The sequence below is a fragment of the Mesoplodon mirus genome (genome assembly GCF_964341445.2).
Source record: "Mesoplodon mirus genome assembly, chromosome: 2".
NCBI classification, from domain to species: Eukaryota; Metazoa; Chordata; class Mammalia; order Artiodactyla; family Ziphiidae; genus Mesoplodon; species Mesoplodon mirus.
The window spans coordinates 200,984,235-201,002,390 of NC_138977.1; the positions used below are offsets into that span (position 1 = coordinate 200,984,235).

Here is an 18,156-nt window from a genome sequence, read left to right on the forward strand (position 1 = left end):
TGTAGGACTTCCCTGGTGGTGCAGTGGTTAACAATTCACCTGCCAATGCATGGGACACAGGTTCAAACCCTGGGCTGGGAAGATCCCACATGCTGTGGAGCAACTGAGCCCGTGGGCCACAACTACTGAACCTGCGCTCAAGAGCTCGCGAGCCACAACTACTGAGCCCACGTGCCACAACTACTGAAGCCCGGGCGCCTAGCGCCCATGCTCTGCAACAAGAGAAGCCACCGCAATGAGAAGCCAGAGCACCGCAACAAAGATTAGCCCCCGCTCGCTGCAACTAGAGAAAGCCTGTGCGCAGCAACAAAGACCCAACACAACCAAAAATAAATAATAAATACATTAATTAATTTAAAAAAATACAACCATAGACTGTCAAAACTGAAAAAATTTTTTACAAGTTATTGTAAAATATTGACTATATTTCTCATGCTGTACAATATATCCTTGTAGCTTTTTTATTTTATACATAGTAGTTTGTTTGTACCTCCTAATCTCCTACCCTTATCTTGCCCCTTCCCCCTTCTTTCTCCCTGACTGGTAACCACTAGTTTGTTCTCTATATCTGTGACTCTGTTTTTTTATATTCATTCATTTTTTTATTTTTTATTTTCCACATATAAGTAATAATGTACTGTATTTGTCTCTCTCTGTTTGGCTTATTTCACTAATCATAGTACCCCTCGGGTCTATCCATGTTGTTGTGAATGGCAAAATTCATTCTTTTTTATGGATGAGTAATATTCCATCCATTCCACATTTTTATCCATTCATCTGTTGATGGACACTTAGGTTTCTTTCATATCTTGGCTATTGTAAATAATGCTGCTATGAATATTGGAGTGCATATATCTTTTTGAATTAGTGTTTTCATTTTCTTCAGATATATACCCACAAGTGGGATTGCTGGATCATATGGTAGCTCTGTTTTTAGCTTTTTGAGGAATCTCCATACTGTTTTCCAAAGTGGCTGCACCAATTTACATTCCCACCAACAGTCTACTAGGGTTCCCTTTTCTCTACATCCTCACCAACATTTATTATTTGTGGTCTTTTTGATGATAGCCAATCTGACAGGTGTGAGGTGATATCTCATTGTGGTTTTGACTTGCATTTTTCTGATGATTAGCAATGTTGAGCATCTTTTCATGTGCCTGTTCCTCTTAAGTGTGACTCCTTTAGGGAACCCTTCCAACCACCTAACTTAGTCAAATCCCAGCACTTACAGTCATTCATAGTACCATGTACCTCTCCTTGGTACTGTTTTAGTCTTAAGATAAGTTGATTATTGTCTATGTCTCCCCTACCATATTATATACTCCATGAGGGCAGAGAAAGTATCTATTTTTGTTTATTTTTACATTCCCAGTTCCTAACATAGTACCTGGAACATAGCAATTATTCAACAAGTATTTGCAGAATGAATGAATGATTGATACAGGGTCATGCTACTGAGAAGACTGTCAGTCCCATGAAAATATATTAATCAAATCATTAAAGAAAAGGTATAATCTAAAAGAATAACTATGTGGACTTAAGTGATAGTTATTGGCTTTGCTTGATTGTGTATTATGAACTATGAAAATGTTCTACACATGTGATTCTTATCCCCTAATTAAAACATGTAAAATAAAACCAACCTCTCCATCACCATCCCATACACACACACACACACACACACACACACAGAGTAACTTCAAAGTTCAGCAAAAGTACGCAAAGGGAAGCCCAGAGCTGCATTTGTAGGTAGGAGTCAAGGTCAGAAAATTGTTCTGCCAGAGAAAACGGAAGTTCCTACTGAGAGAGAAGGAGAGAAAAATGAAGGATGGGGAAAGGATAGGAATTAAAATAAGGGCTTGGGGATTCTTTGTAAAGACAAAAATGCCTAAAATTAAAGTTCAGGCTGTTAATGTTGTTACAGTGTAAATCCTTCCAGCTTCCCAAGCCTTCAATTATGTCTGCTATGTTAATTAGCTTAGATCAAGACTAAGCTACCACAAAAGGGAAGAGAGAGAGTCATAAGAGCCATCAAGCCACAAGGGCCATTCAGGAGGTTGGCCAGAGGTTTCTTGCTACTGGAACGTATCTGTCTATACTTGTACAGCATTTATCTAACCTCACTTGGGCTGTACACTTCATTGGAAAACATCTTACCTGTCTTTGAATTTGTAGGAATAACCATACCTGTCCCAGAATATGACAGGATGCTGCACAAAAGGTGTGCCTTGGTGCATATTCTGTATGTCACATGGACTCCTGCCTCTCCCAACTTCCTTGTTCCTACCCTCTCTGTTGTAGTTACATATCCTCTTTGAGTCTTTGATTCAACAGGTATCTTCAGTGTTCTTCATGCTATTCCCTAAGACATCCACTCCAACCCTGCATAACTGGACCCAACATACATGTATGTTCTACTTATTTAATCTGGGCCTGGCCCACAAGCAGGACTGGGGAAGAGAGCATTTAACATAGTGCTGCATCCATAACCACTGCTTAAAAAATGATTGTTAGATTCAGTCAAAATTAAATAAATCACATGATAGCAATTCTCTAGAATACCTAATAAATCTATCTGTTAAGCTGTGCTTTAATGTACAAGCATTTGTAGTGTTTCTCAACTTTTTAACCCAGACCCACTGTCCAGGATTTTGTCAAGTTTTACCTTCTGTAAGAGGTCCCAAGAATACAGTAGATAATATTTTGCCTTTTAAAAAATATTAAGTGATGTTATGCAATGCTGTAATATTAAATTTGCTTTTTAAAACAACACATTCTTTCCAACCTGTTCTGGAGGTTGTGATATCCCTCCCAATCCCACCCTCTTTTGCTGACTGTGGAAGGCCTGGAGAGATAAATTCTTCCACTGTTTGGTAGAGAATCCCTGATTTATGGTGGGAGATGTCACTATGAAAAAGTCTCTCTGCCCTTCTTAAGACCAGAAATAACCAGGAAAAACACAAATACATTAATTCATTACATTTAATGAACTATGTTTTAAAAACCACTAAATAATCTGACCTACCCATCTAGGAGGGTGATGACGTTCTTCCTGGGCCGCCCAATATTAGGGCCATACAAGCTGGCTCTGGAGTAAATCCGGATGGGTTGTAACAGGCTCTTCAGCTGGATGTAATCCTTTCCCAACTGGCTGCCATTTACTGCCCGGCCACGCATGGTCCGATAGTTATTTGGCTCTAGATTAAAAGCAGACACGCAAGTCAGAGTTGAGAAGAGTGAGGTTCTGCCAACCCTTTCCTATCTGCAGATCTCTCTGCCTTTTTCTTAACAATGTAAACAAAGTAACCAAAAAGAGGGTGCAAGCTAGCTTAACTTGAGAAACTATCCCAACTAAAAAGTCAAGTGCCATTTTACCATTCTATTTATTTTCAAACTAATCTTCGCAAAAGATCACCTAATCCACAACAGAGAGACCATACTGATTTTCAAATGATATTTTATAATATATGGTGTACTGAGTTGAACAGTGTCCCTCAAAATTCATGTCAACCCAAAACTTTAGAATGTGACCTTATTTGGAAATAGGATCTTTGAAGAAGTAATTACTTAAGTAATTATTTATGATGAGGTCATATGGAATTAGGATGTGTTCTAAATCCAATGACTGGTGTCATTATAGAGAAAGGAGAGGGAGATTCAGGTACACAGACACACAGGGAGCAAGGCCATGTATCAATGGAGGCAAAGATTGAAGGGATGCTGCAATGCCAAGGCTTGTTGGCAGCTATTAGAAGCTAGAGAGAGGAATGGAATAGATTCTCTCTTAGGGATTTCAGAAGGAATTAAACCTGGCAATGCTTTGATTTCAGACTTCCTGAACTGTGATTGAAAAACATTTTTTTTGTTTGTTTGTTTTTTTTGGTATGCGGGCCTCTCACTGTTGTGGCCTCTCCCATTGCGGAGCACAGGCTCCGGACGCGCAGGCTCAGAGGCCATGGCTTACGGGCCTAGCCGCTCCGCGGCATGTGGGATCTTCCTGGACCAGGGCACGAACCCATGTCCCCTGCATCGGCAGGCAGACTCTCAACCACTGCGCCACCAGGGAAGCCCAATATTTGTTGTTTTATACCACTGAGCTTGTCATGATAGGCCTAGGAAACTAATAAAAATGGTAAGAAAGGAAAGCTTCATAAAGATGGTCCTTGTATCAAAAAGTTAGAAAAACCTTAATGTTCAATAATAGCAAAGTAGCTGAGTGAAATAACTTAGAGCAAAATCCCCTCCCCCAGTTTCTATTAACTTGGTAGTTCTAAATAGACAAGTAAAGTCCTAAAAACCAGCAGCTCCACTGCTGGAGGGGGCTAACTTGATTCGGAATGAAGCACATATCCCAGGCAGGGCCAACATTTTGGTTTTAACACTTCAGGTTTTAACACTGGTAGGGGCAAGAAATAGACCAGCAGACTTGCAAGAAATGTAACAGGGAGATTTGGGGAATAAGAAAGCCATTGAGGATTCTGATAAGACCACAAATACCCCCTGTAGTCTGGAAGGCTGTGCATGCTCAGGAGGGACTGGAGAGGGCAGTAGCTATCCATGTATTCCCAGATGAATGTGAAACCTAGTACACTCATAAAGGAGACATGAGAAGGCATGTCAAAAAGTAAAAGCCAATCAGACTTGTAAACCACCTAAATTTTGAAAGTGTTCCCAAACCCACACACAGATCTACTGGCAAAGGGTGAAAGCCTTATTAGCTCAAGGTAAACACAACCTCTGATCAATCATCATCTCACTATTAAGCTATGCTGACTCAGGGGCAACCCCTAAGAAGCTGGCCTTAAAAATAAAAAAAATTTTTTTTAATAAAAAACTTAAGAGATACTGAAGCTACATGATGCAAGGGAGACAGACTCTATGGAACTAGTCCAGGAAGTGACTAAACAAACAAATGAACAGAAAAGAAAAAACAAAAATAACCTCTGGAATGGAGGATTTGGAATCCAGATATGCTCCAACATATTATCTAAAACGTATAGTTTTCAACAACAACAAAATTACAACATGCAAAGAAATAGGAGAGTGTGACCCATAAACAAGAAAAAAATAAATAAAGAAAGAAACTATCTCTTAGGGGACCCAAATGTTTGACTTAGCAGACAAGGACTTCAAAACTGCTAGTATAAATATGTTTAAAGAACTAAAGGGAAGAATAAGAAATTAAGGGAAAGTATGATTTTATTGACTAATCAAATATAAAGAGATAGAAATTATAAAAAATTATCAATAAGAAACTTTGGAACTGAAATGATTCTTCACATACAGCAGAACACAATGAAATTAGTAGCTGAATTTTTACCAGAAATAATGGAGGCCAGAAGAAGACAGTGGGATGACATATTCAAAATGCCAAAAAAAAATGTCAACCAAGAATTCTACATGCAGCAATCTATCCTTCAAAACTGAAAACAAAATTTAGACCTTCCCAGAAAAACAAAGGACAGAATTCGTTGTGAGAAAATCTGCCTTACAAGAAATAAGAAAGAACGTCTTTTAGGATGAAAGGAAATGTCAGCAGATGGTGATTCAAAAGTGCACAAAGAAATAAAGAACACCAGTAAAAATAGTTACACAGATCAATATAAAAGACAGTTGAAAATATTCATTACTCAGCTCTTCACTAATTTAAATGACAGTTGCATAAACAAAACTATGAAACTGTATTGTTGGGCTTATAACATATAAAGATGTAATACTTAGAATAATAATAGTACAAAGGAAGGGAAAATGGAGTCTTATTGGAGCAGTTTCTACAGTTAACTGGAATTAAGTTAGTGTTACCCTAAAGTAGATTGTAATGAGTTAAGATGTATTATAATAAGAAACTACTAAGAAAATAACTAAAACAAAACAAAAAGAAATTAAAATGGTACCTTAGACAATATCCCTTTTGAATGAAAAGACAGTAAAGGAGAAACAGAGGAATAAAAAAAAATGAAGTATATAGAAAATTGCAAGATGTCAGATGTAAGTTCAACCATATCAACAATTACATTAAATGTAAATGCTTGGAAGCAAGCAAGATATTCTTCAGTAAGTGAATGGATAAACAAACTGTGGTACATCCACACAATAGAATAATTTTCAGCACTAAAGAGATGAGCCATCAAGCTATGAAAAGACATGGAGGAAGCTTAAATGTCTTTCACTAAGTGAAAGAAGCCAATCTTAAAAAGCTATATACTGTATGATTCCAACTATATGATATTCTGGAAAAGGAAAAAACTATGGAGATTGTAAAAAGATCAGTGGTTGCCAAGGGTTAGGGAGAGGAGGGAGGAATGAATAGGTGGAGCACAGAGGATTTTTTTTTTTTTTTTTTTGCGGTATGCGGGCCTCTCACTGTCGTGGCCTCTCCCGTTGCGGAGCACAGGCTCCGGACGCGCAGGCCCAGCGGCCATGGCTCACGGGCCCAGCTGCTCCGCAGCATATGGGATCCTCCCAGACCGGGGCACGAACCCGTATCCCCTGCATCGGCAGGCGGACTCTCAACCACTGCGCCACCAGGGAGGCCCCAGAGGATTTTTAGGGCAGTAAATACTCTACATGATACTATAATGATGGATACCTGTCATTATACATTTGTCCAAACCCATAGTATGTGCTCACCAAAAGTGAACCATAATGTGAACCATAAATTCTGGGTGATTATGATGTATAATGTAGGTTCATCAGTTGTAACAAATGTACCTCTCTGTGAGGCATGTTGATAGTGGGGGAGGCTGTGCACATGTGGGGCAGGGGATATATGAGAAATCTCTATACCTTCTCAATTTTGCTATGAACCTAAAACCGCCCTTTTAAAAAGTCTTTTAAAAAGTTAATTTGAGCACAAAGAGACCTAGGCATGCACACACAGAGGGAAGGCCATGTGAGGACATAGTGAGCCAAGAAGTCAAGAAGAGAGACCTCAGAAAAAAAAAAAGATCTGCTGATAACTATATGTTAGACTTCTAGCTTTTTTTTGTTGTTTAGGAAAAAAAACCCAATGCTTACAGGGAAATTTACAGCCTTAGACTCCTATATTAGAAAAGAAGGTCTCAAATCAATAATCTAAGCTTCTATCTTAAGAAAGGAGAAAAAGAAGAGGGAGCTAAACCCAAAGCAAGAAGAAAAAATGAAATAATAAAAATTAGAGAAGAAACCAATGATATAAAAAATGAGGAAAAACCAATTAAAGTAAAAGTTGGTTCTTTGAAAAGATCAACAAAATTGATATAACCTTTGGTTAGACTGACCAAAAAAGAAAAAAAAAAAAAGAGAGAAGACACAGATGACCAAAGTTAGGAATGAAAAGAAACATCATTAAGGATCTCACAGTAATTAAAAGGATAAGGGACTACAACCTTATGCCAATGAACAACTTTATGCCAATAAGTTACACAATGTATATGAAATGAAAACATTTTCAAGAAAGACACAAATTACTAAAGCCAACTCAAAAAAAAAATCTGAATAGGCCTATAACAACAAAAAACATTTAATTAGTCATTATAATTATTTCCACAAAGGAAGCCCAGACTCAGATGGATTAATTGGTGAATTCTACCAAGTTTTTAAGGAAGAAATAATGCACAATTCTTCATAAACTCTTCCAGAAAATTGAGGAAGAGGGAACAATTCCAAACTTATTTTATGAGGTCAATATTCCCCTGATACCAAAGTCAGACAAAGACATCACAAGAAAACTACAGATGAATATTTCTCATAAATATAGATTCAAAAATACCCAACAAAATATTTACTAACTGAAACCAGCAATATATAAAAAGTATTATAATATCATGATCAATTGGGATTTACACCAGGAATGCAAGGTTGATTTAATACCAACACCCAACTAATGTAAATTAACAGAATAAAAGACCAAAACCACATTATCATCGCAACAGATGCAAAAAAATCAAACCAAAACAAAACAAAAAACTATTTGACAAAATCCAACTCCCAATCCTGATAAATACTCTCAACAAACTATGAATAGAAGGGAAATTCCTCAATCTGATAAACAGTATTAAGAAAAGTCTATATACTTACCGGTGAAATACTGAATGCTTAATGGCAAAATATCATACTTAATTGAAACACTGAATGTTTCCCCCCCTAAGACTGGGAACAAGGCAAGGATGTGTGCTCTCACCATTTATATTCAACATCTGTATTAGAGGTTCTAGTCAGTGCAATCAGGCAAGGAAAATAATTTAGGCATCTAAATTAGAAAGGAAGAAGTAAAACTGTCTTTATTCTTAGACAACATATCCTGTATATGGAAAATCCTAAAGAATTCACACAGGTAGGGGAAAATAAACAAGATCTAAAAATCAAGTTCAGCAAGATAAAAGATCAATATATAAAATCAATTCTAAATACTAGCAATGCACAATACAAAAATGAAATTAAAATAATTCCATTCACAATTGCATCGAAAAGGATAAAATACTTAGAATAAAGTTAATAAAAGAAGTGCCAAACTTGTACACTGAAAACTACAGAACATTGCTGAGAGAAACTAAAAATTAAAGAAATGGGACATAATCTATGCTCATGGATAGGAGCAGTCAATATTATTGGGATGGCAATTTTCTCTAACTGATCTACAGATTCAATGTTCTCTGTTAAAATTCCAGCAGGCTTTATTGAGGAAATTTAACAAACTGACCCTAAAATTTACATGGAAATGCAAACACCTAGGAGAGCCAAAACAAAAAGGAAGAATGGAGTTGGAGGACTTACATTTCCCCATTGCAAAACTCATTATAAAACTTGCAATCAAGACAATGTAAAAAAAAAACGTAGAGATTGGTGGTTACCAGAGGTAGGTGTGAGGGTGGCAAAATGGGTGAGGATGATCAAAAGGTACAAACTTACCTTATAAAATAAATGTCACGAGGATGTAATGTACATCATGGTGATTATAGTTAACGATACTGTATTGTATATTTGAAAGTTGCTAATAGAGTAGATCTTAAAAGTTCTCATCACAAGATAAAAGTATTTGTAACTATGTGAGGTGATGGATATTAACTGAACTTATCATGATGATCTTTTGCAATAAATACATATATCAAAAAAAAAAAAGACAATGTAGTCGTAGTATAGTAGTCCAAGAACAGACATACAGATCAGTGGAAGAAACTTGAGTCCAGAAATAAACCCATTTGTGGTCAACTGATTTTTGACAAAAGTGTCACGAGAATTCAGTAAGGAAAGGATAATCTTTTAAACAAACAATGCTGGGACAATTTGATAGCCATATGCAAAAAGATGAATTTAGATTCTTACTTCTCACCATACTCAAAAATTAACTCTTAATGGATCTTATGCCCAAATGTAAGAGCAAAAACTGCAAAGCTTTTAAAAGAAAAATTAGGAAAAAAACTTTGTGATCCTGGGTTAGGCAAAGATATGATACCAAAAGCACAAGGAATAGAATAAAAAATTGATAAGCTGAACTTTATCAAAATTCAAAACATCTGAACTTCAAAAGGTGCCATAAAGAAAATGATAAAATAAGCTATAGACTGGGAGAAAATATTTGCAAGTCATATGTTTGATAAAGATCTTGTATCCAGAATATATTTAAACCTCTTACAACTGAATAATATGATAACCCAATTAAAAAGGCAAAAGATTTGAGTAGACATTTCACCAAAGAAGATGTAAGAATGGCTGATAAGCACATGAAAAGATGCTCAATATCACTTGTCATTAAGGAAGTGCTAATTAAAGCCATATTAATATACTACTTCAAAACCACTAAAATGGCTATAATCAAAAAAATAGACATTAACAAGTGTTTCCAAAGATGTAGAAAAACTGTAATCCTCATTCATTGCTGGGGAAAATGGGCTACTTTGAAAAGTAATGTGGTAGTTTGTTTAAAAATAAACTTAAATTTACCATACAAACTAGCGACTCCACTCCTCTCCCAGGTATCTTCCTAAGAGAAATGAAAGTATATATCCACACACAGACTTGTATATGAATATTTACAGCAGCATTATTTATCACGGTCAAAAAGTAGAAACAATTCAAATGTCTGTCATCTGGTGAATGGAAAAGCAAAATGCAAGATATATATGTATATATAAATAGATAGATATCGATATAGATATATCTCTATGTAGATATATATATATACACACACATATATATGAATATATATATTCATACATTGGAATACTATTCAGCAATTAAAAAGAATGAACTACTTTTACATGCTACAAAATGGATACATCTCAAAAACATGCTAAGTGAAGGAAGTCAGATGCAAAAGACTACATATTGTATGATTCCAGTTATATGAAATGTCCACAAAAGACAAATTTATAAAGACAAAAAGCAGATTAGTGTCTCCTGGGACTGGGAATGGTTACAGAGACTGACTGAAAACTGGCATGAGGGATCTTTTTGGAGTTATGGAAATGTTCTAAAATTGGACTGTGGAGATGGTTGTACAAGTCTATAAACTTACTAAATAGCATGAGAGTATTATGTAAATGGGAGTACGTGGAGAAAGAATAGAGAAGATAAAGGTGATGAAGGTGAGAAGCAGGCAGGGAGAGGGAAAGGAGAAAAGTAAGCAGGTAAAGAAACTATATATGTTTTCTCATCTCCCTTTCTCTTCCTCTTTCCCCCTCTTCTCCTTCCCTAAGCATCAAACTCTCTCCAACAAAAATACAGTTCTCTAAAGCTATGGGCTATGATGTAGCCTCATAAACAATTGGAAGTGTGTCTGAAGACGGTGGCTCAACCCTGTGTTTGGCCTTCACAAGACTATACCTGTTATATACACACAAATATACATAATAAAACTGTATAAATGGCTATACCTAAATACATCATACATTTATCCACACAAACACAGACTAAAAGCTTAATAAATATTGAGTTAATGAATGAATTAATAAAGCTGGGCTGCCAGAATCATCATCTCTAAGGGGCTAAGTTTTATAAGGTCATAATTTTGATTTTATGAAATTGCTCAGTAGACATCAGGTTCCAGGGAACTGATTCATATAACTAAAATCAAACAAGAATAATTGGTGAATGTATAGGTCAGGCATAGGTATAAATATATGACACTGATTCAGTAATTAATTACAGTGGCTTTTATTTGTTCTCAGAAGTGGGCAGATCAATTTGGGGAACACACCTAATTTGGGAAACAATTCATAATGTAGTGTTCAATTAGAGATGCTGCATTATCTTCAGAAAATTTTTGTTAAGGATAGCCCTCTATAGAACAAACACCATCTCTCCGGAGCAGAACTGGATTAAATTTCTTATTCTACACTTCCAAGATTTGAGTCTCGGCTTCAAAATTTCCCCGTGCTCTTCCTTACTTTAGATTCACCAATGATTAAAAGAAATGCAAATAATTACAATCATCACCTAGTATTAATCAAATATAGAGTTTACAATTTATGACATTTAAGGAAACATTTTATATCTACAAAACATAGTTGTTAAAAATCTTGTATCAAGAAAGTCATTCTTTGACTTTGACATCCTAAACTTTCTTAATCTTCACCTCTTGATACTGGGTATATTTTGCTTTCATGGTCTGTAGCCCACACTATTCACTGATTTTAAAGGAGAAAAAAGTTTAGATACTTTAAACTTTAAAAAAGTTTAGTCACTTTAAGTTTAGATACTCCAGGAGAAACAACCAAAGAAATATCTACTTTAGTTTTTCCAATGCCAGATTTGCTCTAGAGATAAAGTACTTGTTAACAGGATGTGGGTATATGGGAGGATGAGAGAACTGACCAGTTCTATTGTCCCTCCCTAAATGTGTATATGATAGTTAAACTATTATGTCTGTCCAAGAAGATATGGTTACAAAAAAGAAAATGGATGAAAGATTGGAGAGACAAGTCCAAGCCAGGAGGATGATCAGATAATTTCTGAGGGGCAAGGGCCTAAATATACAACACAGAATCATTGTGAACAGAATACAATGGATATCTTAAGGGATATGATGCTAGCACAAGAAAAACTATCAGTAGTTGTAAAATGAATTAGAAGAATCAGCAAAATAAATCTTCAAACCCTAAAAGGTGTGTTTATTTGGGCAAACTACTTATTTGTCATATCAAAAAATAGAAATGCAATTTTAAAAATAAAAGCAAGGGGGCGGGGAAACAGACCAACTCTAGTCTTCTTGACTACAGACTCAAAAACCATCTATATCTACCGTGATAGAAATGCTCACAGGAACATTACCAGATACTTTCTACCTTATTGAATTTTTAAATTCATAAATTTGGTTATTTTTCTATCTATTGCTATATATATCCTTATCTATTTTCTTATCTATGACTGTGCCTTTTCTCCTCCTCAAAAATGATTCTTTGTTTTTGTTAATCCTTGAAAATGGATTGATGATGATGGGAATCAAGTGTTGTGTGGCTAAGGTGACTAAACAACATTTTAAAAATGTAATTAGCTCCGTCTCTAAACTGTTTCGCATAATTTGGGGGAAGGATGGAAAGGGGCAGACTCTCAGTTATTTGGAACAGACATATATACAGAAAGATGCCTGTACTCTCCCCACCCCCACCAAATCACGTCAGTTATACTAATTAAAGATTTATTTAATTTAATAAGCTCCCAAATTCAGAGATGCCACAAACCCTGGAGGAATTATTCCCATCAGTCATTTGTAAGTAAGTTTTTTTTGTTTTTTTTTATTAGTTTCTGCTTTATAACAAAGTGAATCAGTTATACATATACATCTGTTCCCATATCCCTTCCCTCTTGCGTTTCCCTCCCATCCTCCCTATCCCACCCCTCCAGGCGGTCACAAAGCACCGAGCTGATCGCCCTGTGCTATGTGGCTGCTTCCCACTAGCTATCTACCTTACGTTTGGCAGTGTAAATATGTCCATGCCTCTCTCTCGCTTTGTCACAGCTTATTGCTTTGGTCTTATCTACAACCAACTGAGGTTCTTTTACAAACCAATTATATTTAGAAATATTTTAGAAAGAAAACAAACGCTTTAGGCACAGCATGTATTCTCTAGCTCATCAGAGGCCCTACCACTCCTTACTGTCTTACACTCACCCGTTTTAAACATTACAGCTAATTGGTCCCTCATGACAGGTATAATGCCCTGTTTGGGGAATGCATTGTTTGAATTGTTTGAAGAATATTTTGCTGTGTTTGGAGAAAAGAGCTAAGCTGGGTGGAGTCTGACACTGGAGCAGGGTAAGGTTAGGTGGGGTAGTCATGAGCAGACAACATAAAATACCAAAGAATGTCAAGGAGCATGAAATAGAAGATACGATGGGGAGGGATCAGTAAATGGCTTTGTCTACTATGTAATAATTTTGCCTCGTTCTAAGCTGATCACATCACTCTTGCTCTTGTCCTAGAACGTATGATACCTAGACTGGTTGGGAGATGAAAAATCTAAGGATACCCTAGTTATGCCCCCTGTAACCAAATTATCTTCAGTTCAGCTCAAGTCTCCATTTGGTAGCTAACTCTCCCCCAATTTCCCCCACTCCAGGGAAGGAAGAGAGAGCTACATTCCAGTTAATGGCTAGTGATAGGAAAAAAGACACTTGTTCTTATAAGATCCTCATCCCTTGCTACCTTATGAGAACTTCATACATAAATGGAGTACATAAATACACACATGTGCGTGTGTATGTGTACACTGCCCCCCCAGCACACACACGGTGCTCCAAACAAACATGGGTTAGCTATAGATATACATAGCCATGGACAAAAATGTTATTATCAATTTGTAACAGTAATTTTAAGAGAATTCTTGGTTGTTTTGTTCTAAGGTTTACCAAAATGTCCTTTTATTAGGAATCAGAATATTTTCAATTTTATACTATCCATAATTTTAACTATAACCCATAGTAGTTGACTCAATAATATTAGAGACTCATGGAATCTACAGAATATCGTATGTATCATACACACATATCACTAGGAAAAATAGTGTGATTTAGGAACATTGTGTGTTCAGTGGAACATTGTTCCATGAGATGATAATAGGTCTCTCTCTCTCTCTCTCCCACACACTCCCACACACACACACCCACACACACACAGTGCAATGATTAAACAGGACTGGCTACATAATTTGCAGGGCCCTATGCAAAATGAAAACATGGATCCCTTTATTTAAAAATTAAGATGGCGATAGCAGAGCATTAAACCAAGCATGGGTCTCTTCTAAGCATGAGATCCTATGTGACTGCACAGGTTGCATGCCCCTGAAACCAACCCTGGTTAAATGATTTAAGAAATGCTGGGTTAAAAAAATGTTATATAGATTTTATTGCAACAGGACTTCTCAAGCCTTTTACATGCTGATGTGCGTTATGAACCTTCAAGAAGTACATATACTGTAGACCAGTTCCCAAATACACTTGACCAAACTCTTGAATTATTATAAGGGTCATCTTGTAGGACCAGTGTTCTATAGAAGATTGTAAATTTCAGCTTAGGCTGAGCAGATAGGTTGTATCTGGTTTAATATCAATTTGTTAATCATAAGTCACATTTGGCATTTCCCCTATATTTGGAATAAGGTAACTAGAGATAACTATAGATGCAAATGGTGGGCTTCACTAAATCTACTCTCCAACTGTTTGGTCTTTTACTATTTGGAAGGTCAACTCAGTGGTCAAACAACCCAAGTGTTTTCTGGGCCACGGTACTAGAGATGGTCTGAGCCATCTTATTTTTTACCCTTTATCTTGTCAATTCAGAGGAAACAACATCCTTACTTACCATTACCCAGTTCCCAAGAAATGTTGTACTTTTTACTGGCGCTGTACTTCAACAGACTCAGGGCACTAGAACTGTTCCAGGAGTTATTGGGATTACGACGCAGTGCATTTAGAGCAAATATCAGGTGGAGTCCAGAGCAATCAGCAAAGTTATAAAGTTTGTCTAGAGACCTGGCTGGGAAGAAGCAGAGAAAGGCTTGTAACTTTCAAATCAACATCCCAACAAAAGGAAAATATTAGCTACTACAAAAAGCCTTTCTATGAGCTTCCTGCTAATAGGAATTACACAGAGGCTTCCAAAAGGGACTATTACCTTTTGGTTCAGGGTACGTTTCAAGGTGATTTTCAAAAGCAGCACACACAACTCCAGATAAAGTTTGCAAATTGACAACCAAATCTAGTCTATAGTATATTTTATCTGTTAACAAAAAATTGAATTGTTAACATTTAGAAATGGGAAGATATCACAAACTAGCTAGCTTTATAGTTTTTCTCAAAAAATCAGAAAATCTGGCACTGCTGGATCTATACTCCTTTATGAAATGATAGGAATATTGTCAGGAGACAAGGCCAGGAAACAATGACTGGCTGGGGAGTCAGAAAATAGCTCAACCTAGCAGCACTTCCAAAACAAATCTCACTCAATCTCACATTTCTAATATTTCTGAGAATGGAAATACCACAACTACTAATAGAAATATGTTCATTGTTAGGTTGATCCCAGATACCATGAATGTTATTTACCATATGTCCCATACCCATCCCATTCCTTCACGCCTATTGCCACCATTCTGGTTCTGGCTCTCATTTCCATTTGCATGAATTATTACAAGAATGTACTTGCCTGTCTGCCTCTAGATTCTTCCCAGATTGCCAGATTCATCTTCTCCCAATCAATTTCATTAGTTTCACTTATTCCTCAAAACCTTAGTGGATTTGCAAGACCTTTGTTTCCTTTAGTTCAAGGCCCCTACAACTCAACTATAATTTTTCCCCAACTTCAGGTCTCTCTATTACTGTCAAAGAATTCTTTGCAGGTGTTATCCAGTTCTATTTATTATAGAATCCCCTGCCCCACTGGCCTTTGCTCTGATTATTCTCATTCGTCACGCCTTTTCTTTCTCTTTTAAACATATCCAGATTTTACTTGTCCTTTTATACAGTGTTTCACAAAATATGGATGACATGATTTTAAGTGGTATACAGATTGAAAAAAATTTTTAGGTTAATAATTATGTACAGGAGTTCATATTATCTTAGTACTCATCATCCAAGTCCCTAGAGCAGGGTTTCTCAAATGGGATTCTGTGGAACACCATGTGGGGCTCTATAAGATATCATTAGGGGGGTCTGCAAAAGATGACACAGAGTGACCAAGGTGTCTCATAGCAGCTGTTATAGGTCTTTTAGTCCTACGAAGCAGGACCATGATCATTTGGTTGAATCCATTATCAGTTTTTGAAGTGGGATACAGAGTTGCTGCCATTTTTATCTCCATACATGTACAAGAAAGTGTTTTTTAAGAAGCATCAAGAAAAAGGATGGAAATTGTCTCATTTTAGTTGAAAATAAAATCCATGGGAACTTATCTCACATTAAACCCAGAATCAAGTAACTAAGCAACAACAAACAGCATAGTTTCATATTAAAGAAATAAACTTAATTATTAAAAGAAAAGGAAATAAACTTAATTATTTATTTTTAGTTCCAAAATAGCAATTAAAATTAAAATGCATTTTTAGGCCTATTAAAATGATCATCAAACCAACACATGTGTATACTGATCTTATAATTATCTACATAATCTGACCATGCCACTCAGTAAGAAAATCGTTTCTTTCAAAGTCTCATAGAAAATGTTTTCTTAGGCTATAATTTTATTCATATTGCTTTGACATATAGTTTTAGTAACTTTACTATTCAATACTGTTAATTTATTTTCATATTGAAAACCACATTAACATAAATTCATAAACCTTATTTAAATAACCTAACAAGCCTACCTTTAGAAAAATTATATCTCATTTTGGCTTAAACCAGTTAATTAACAAAAACATACTATGTTTGCCTTATAATTTTTCAAATTCATAAAAAGGAAAAAAAGGATTAATTTCAAGAACAAAAGTTAATTACTTGTTCTTTTCTTCTTTTCTAGAAAGGTTGTCTAAAAGGTCATTTTCAGTTTTAAATAGGAAGGAAAAAAAACTAAGCTTACACCTTACCATATATCACGTACCATACCTCAACAGCATTTATATGACAGAAATTTGTGATAATGTTTTAGCCTTACTTGGGTAAGGCACCAAAAATCAAGTATAACATTTTAAAAAGAAAAATTGAAGTTTATTGCATCCATACCACTGACCTTTTTGGGGGAACCTACAAAAGAATAGGCTAAAATGTCAGTCAAACTAAACAGATTCTCAGGAAAATATCACTCTATTTAAAAGAGTATTGGCAATTATTATTGGATTATAATATCTACAACTAAATGATTACACTGACATACCATGAGCTTTATATATAATTTTTATCCAGAAGTTCCCTGAGACTTGAGAATATTTCAAGTGTTTCTCTGATATAAAGTTTGAGAAGGCTGTCCTGGCGTTAAAGGATGCATAGGAAAATAAAAGTAATCCTAACACTAAAATATTCACTGTTGAGCTGAGAACTGACTTAAATATTCCTTCCACTTGGCAATATCCCCACTAATCAAAGCAATGATGTTTTTAGTTTGTCCAATATAAGGCAAACTCAGTACAAATCTGTTGCAAAGCCAAGTTGCAAATGTGAGAAAAAGACACAGGGTTTCGTGAGATCAATGAAAATAATGTTTGATAATTGCTTAAATCACATGCAAATACACTAATAAGTAAGGATCTAGAAGAATTTTATCAGTTAACTGAACAAGAGAAAACTCACAAGAGTGATAATAAAACAGGTTGCTCAAAAAATAATTTTATTAAAAGATCATATGAGGTCTACTTTGATGTTTTTTAATACTTATGACTGTGACACAAAAGTTAAATTATTTTATTAGAAAAATACTCAATATTCAAATAAATATCATTTTGTTCATTCAAATTGTTCACAGTTGCAAAAACAGCTTATAATTTAAGCATAAAATGAAATACACTTATTTTCATAATTTTTAGTTTTATTTATAAACTAAAACCCTAATCAAACTTTTGCATCAAAATTTCATATGAATGATATTCTTTTTAGGTAGATTACTCCCCTTTAAGTGGCCTTTTTCTAGACCTAATTGTCTCCATATGATGAGGATTATCTGTGTTTGTTTCATATGTAATAGAAAAACATATATCAAACACAAAAGCACATCAAACCTGTGATTTTATGGATTTGATGGTTTAAGAC

At 35.6% G+C, this 18,156-nt stretch overlaps 1 protein-coding gene across 4 annotated transcripts in view; it reads right to left on the reverse strand.

Annotated features, from left to right (window-relative positions):
• The window catches only part of HPSE2 (heparanase 2 (inactive)), a gene marked incomplete at its 3' end in the record, with an annotated part of 567,935 nt that overhangs the window by 230,838 nt on the left and 318,941 nt on the right, over positions 1 to 18,156 (reverse strand). For 2 of the 4 annotated variants that reach the window (XM_082631577.1, XM_082631578.1), the window contains exons 4-5: positions 14,780 to 14,953; positions 3,026 to 3,197 (exon numbers count right to left, since the gene is read on the reverse strand). In XM_082631577.1, the coding sequence (XP_082487703.1) occupies positions 3,026 to 3,197; positions 14,780 to 14,953 (346 nt within the window). The remainder of the gene's footprint in view (positions 1 to 3,025; positions 3,198 to 14,779; positions 14,954 to 18,156) is intronic. The other 2 variants (XM_082631580.1, XM_082631579.1) reach the window with 1 other exon arrangement.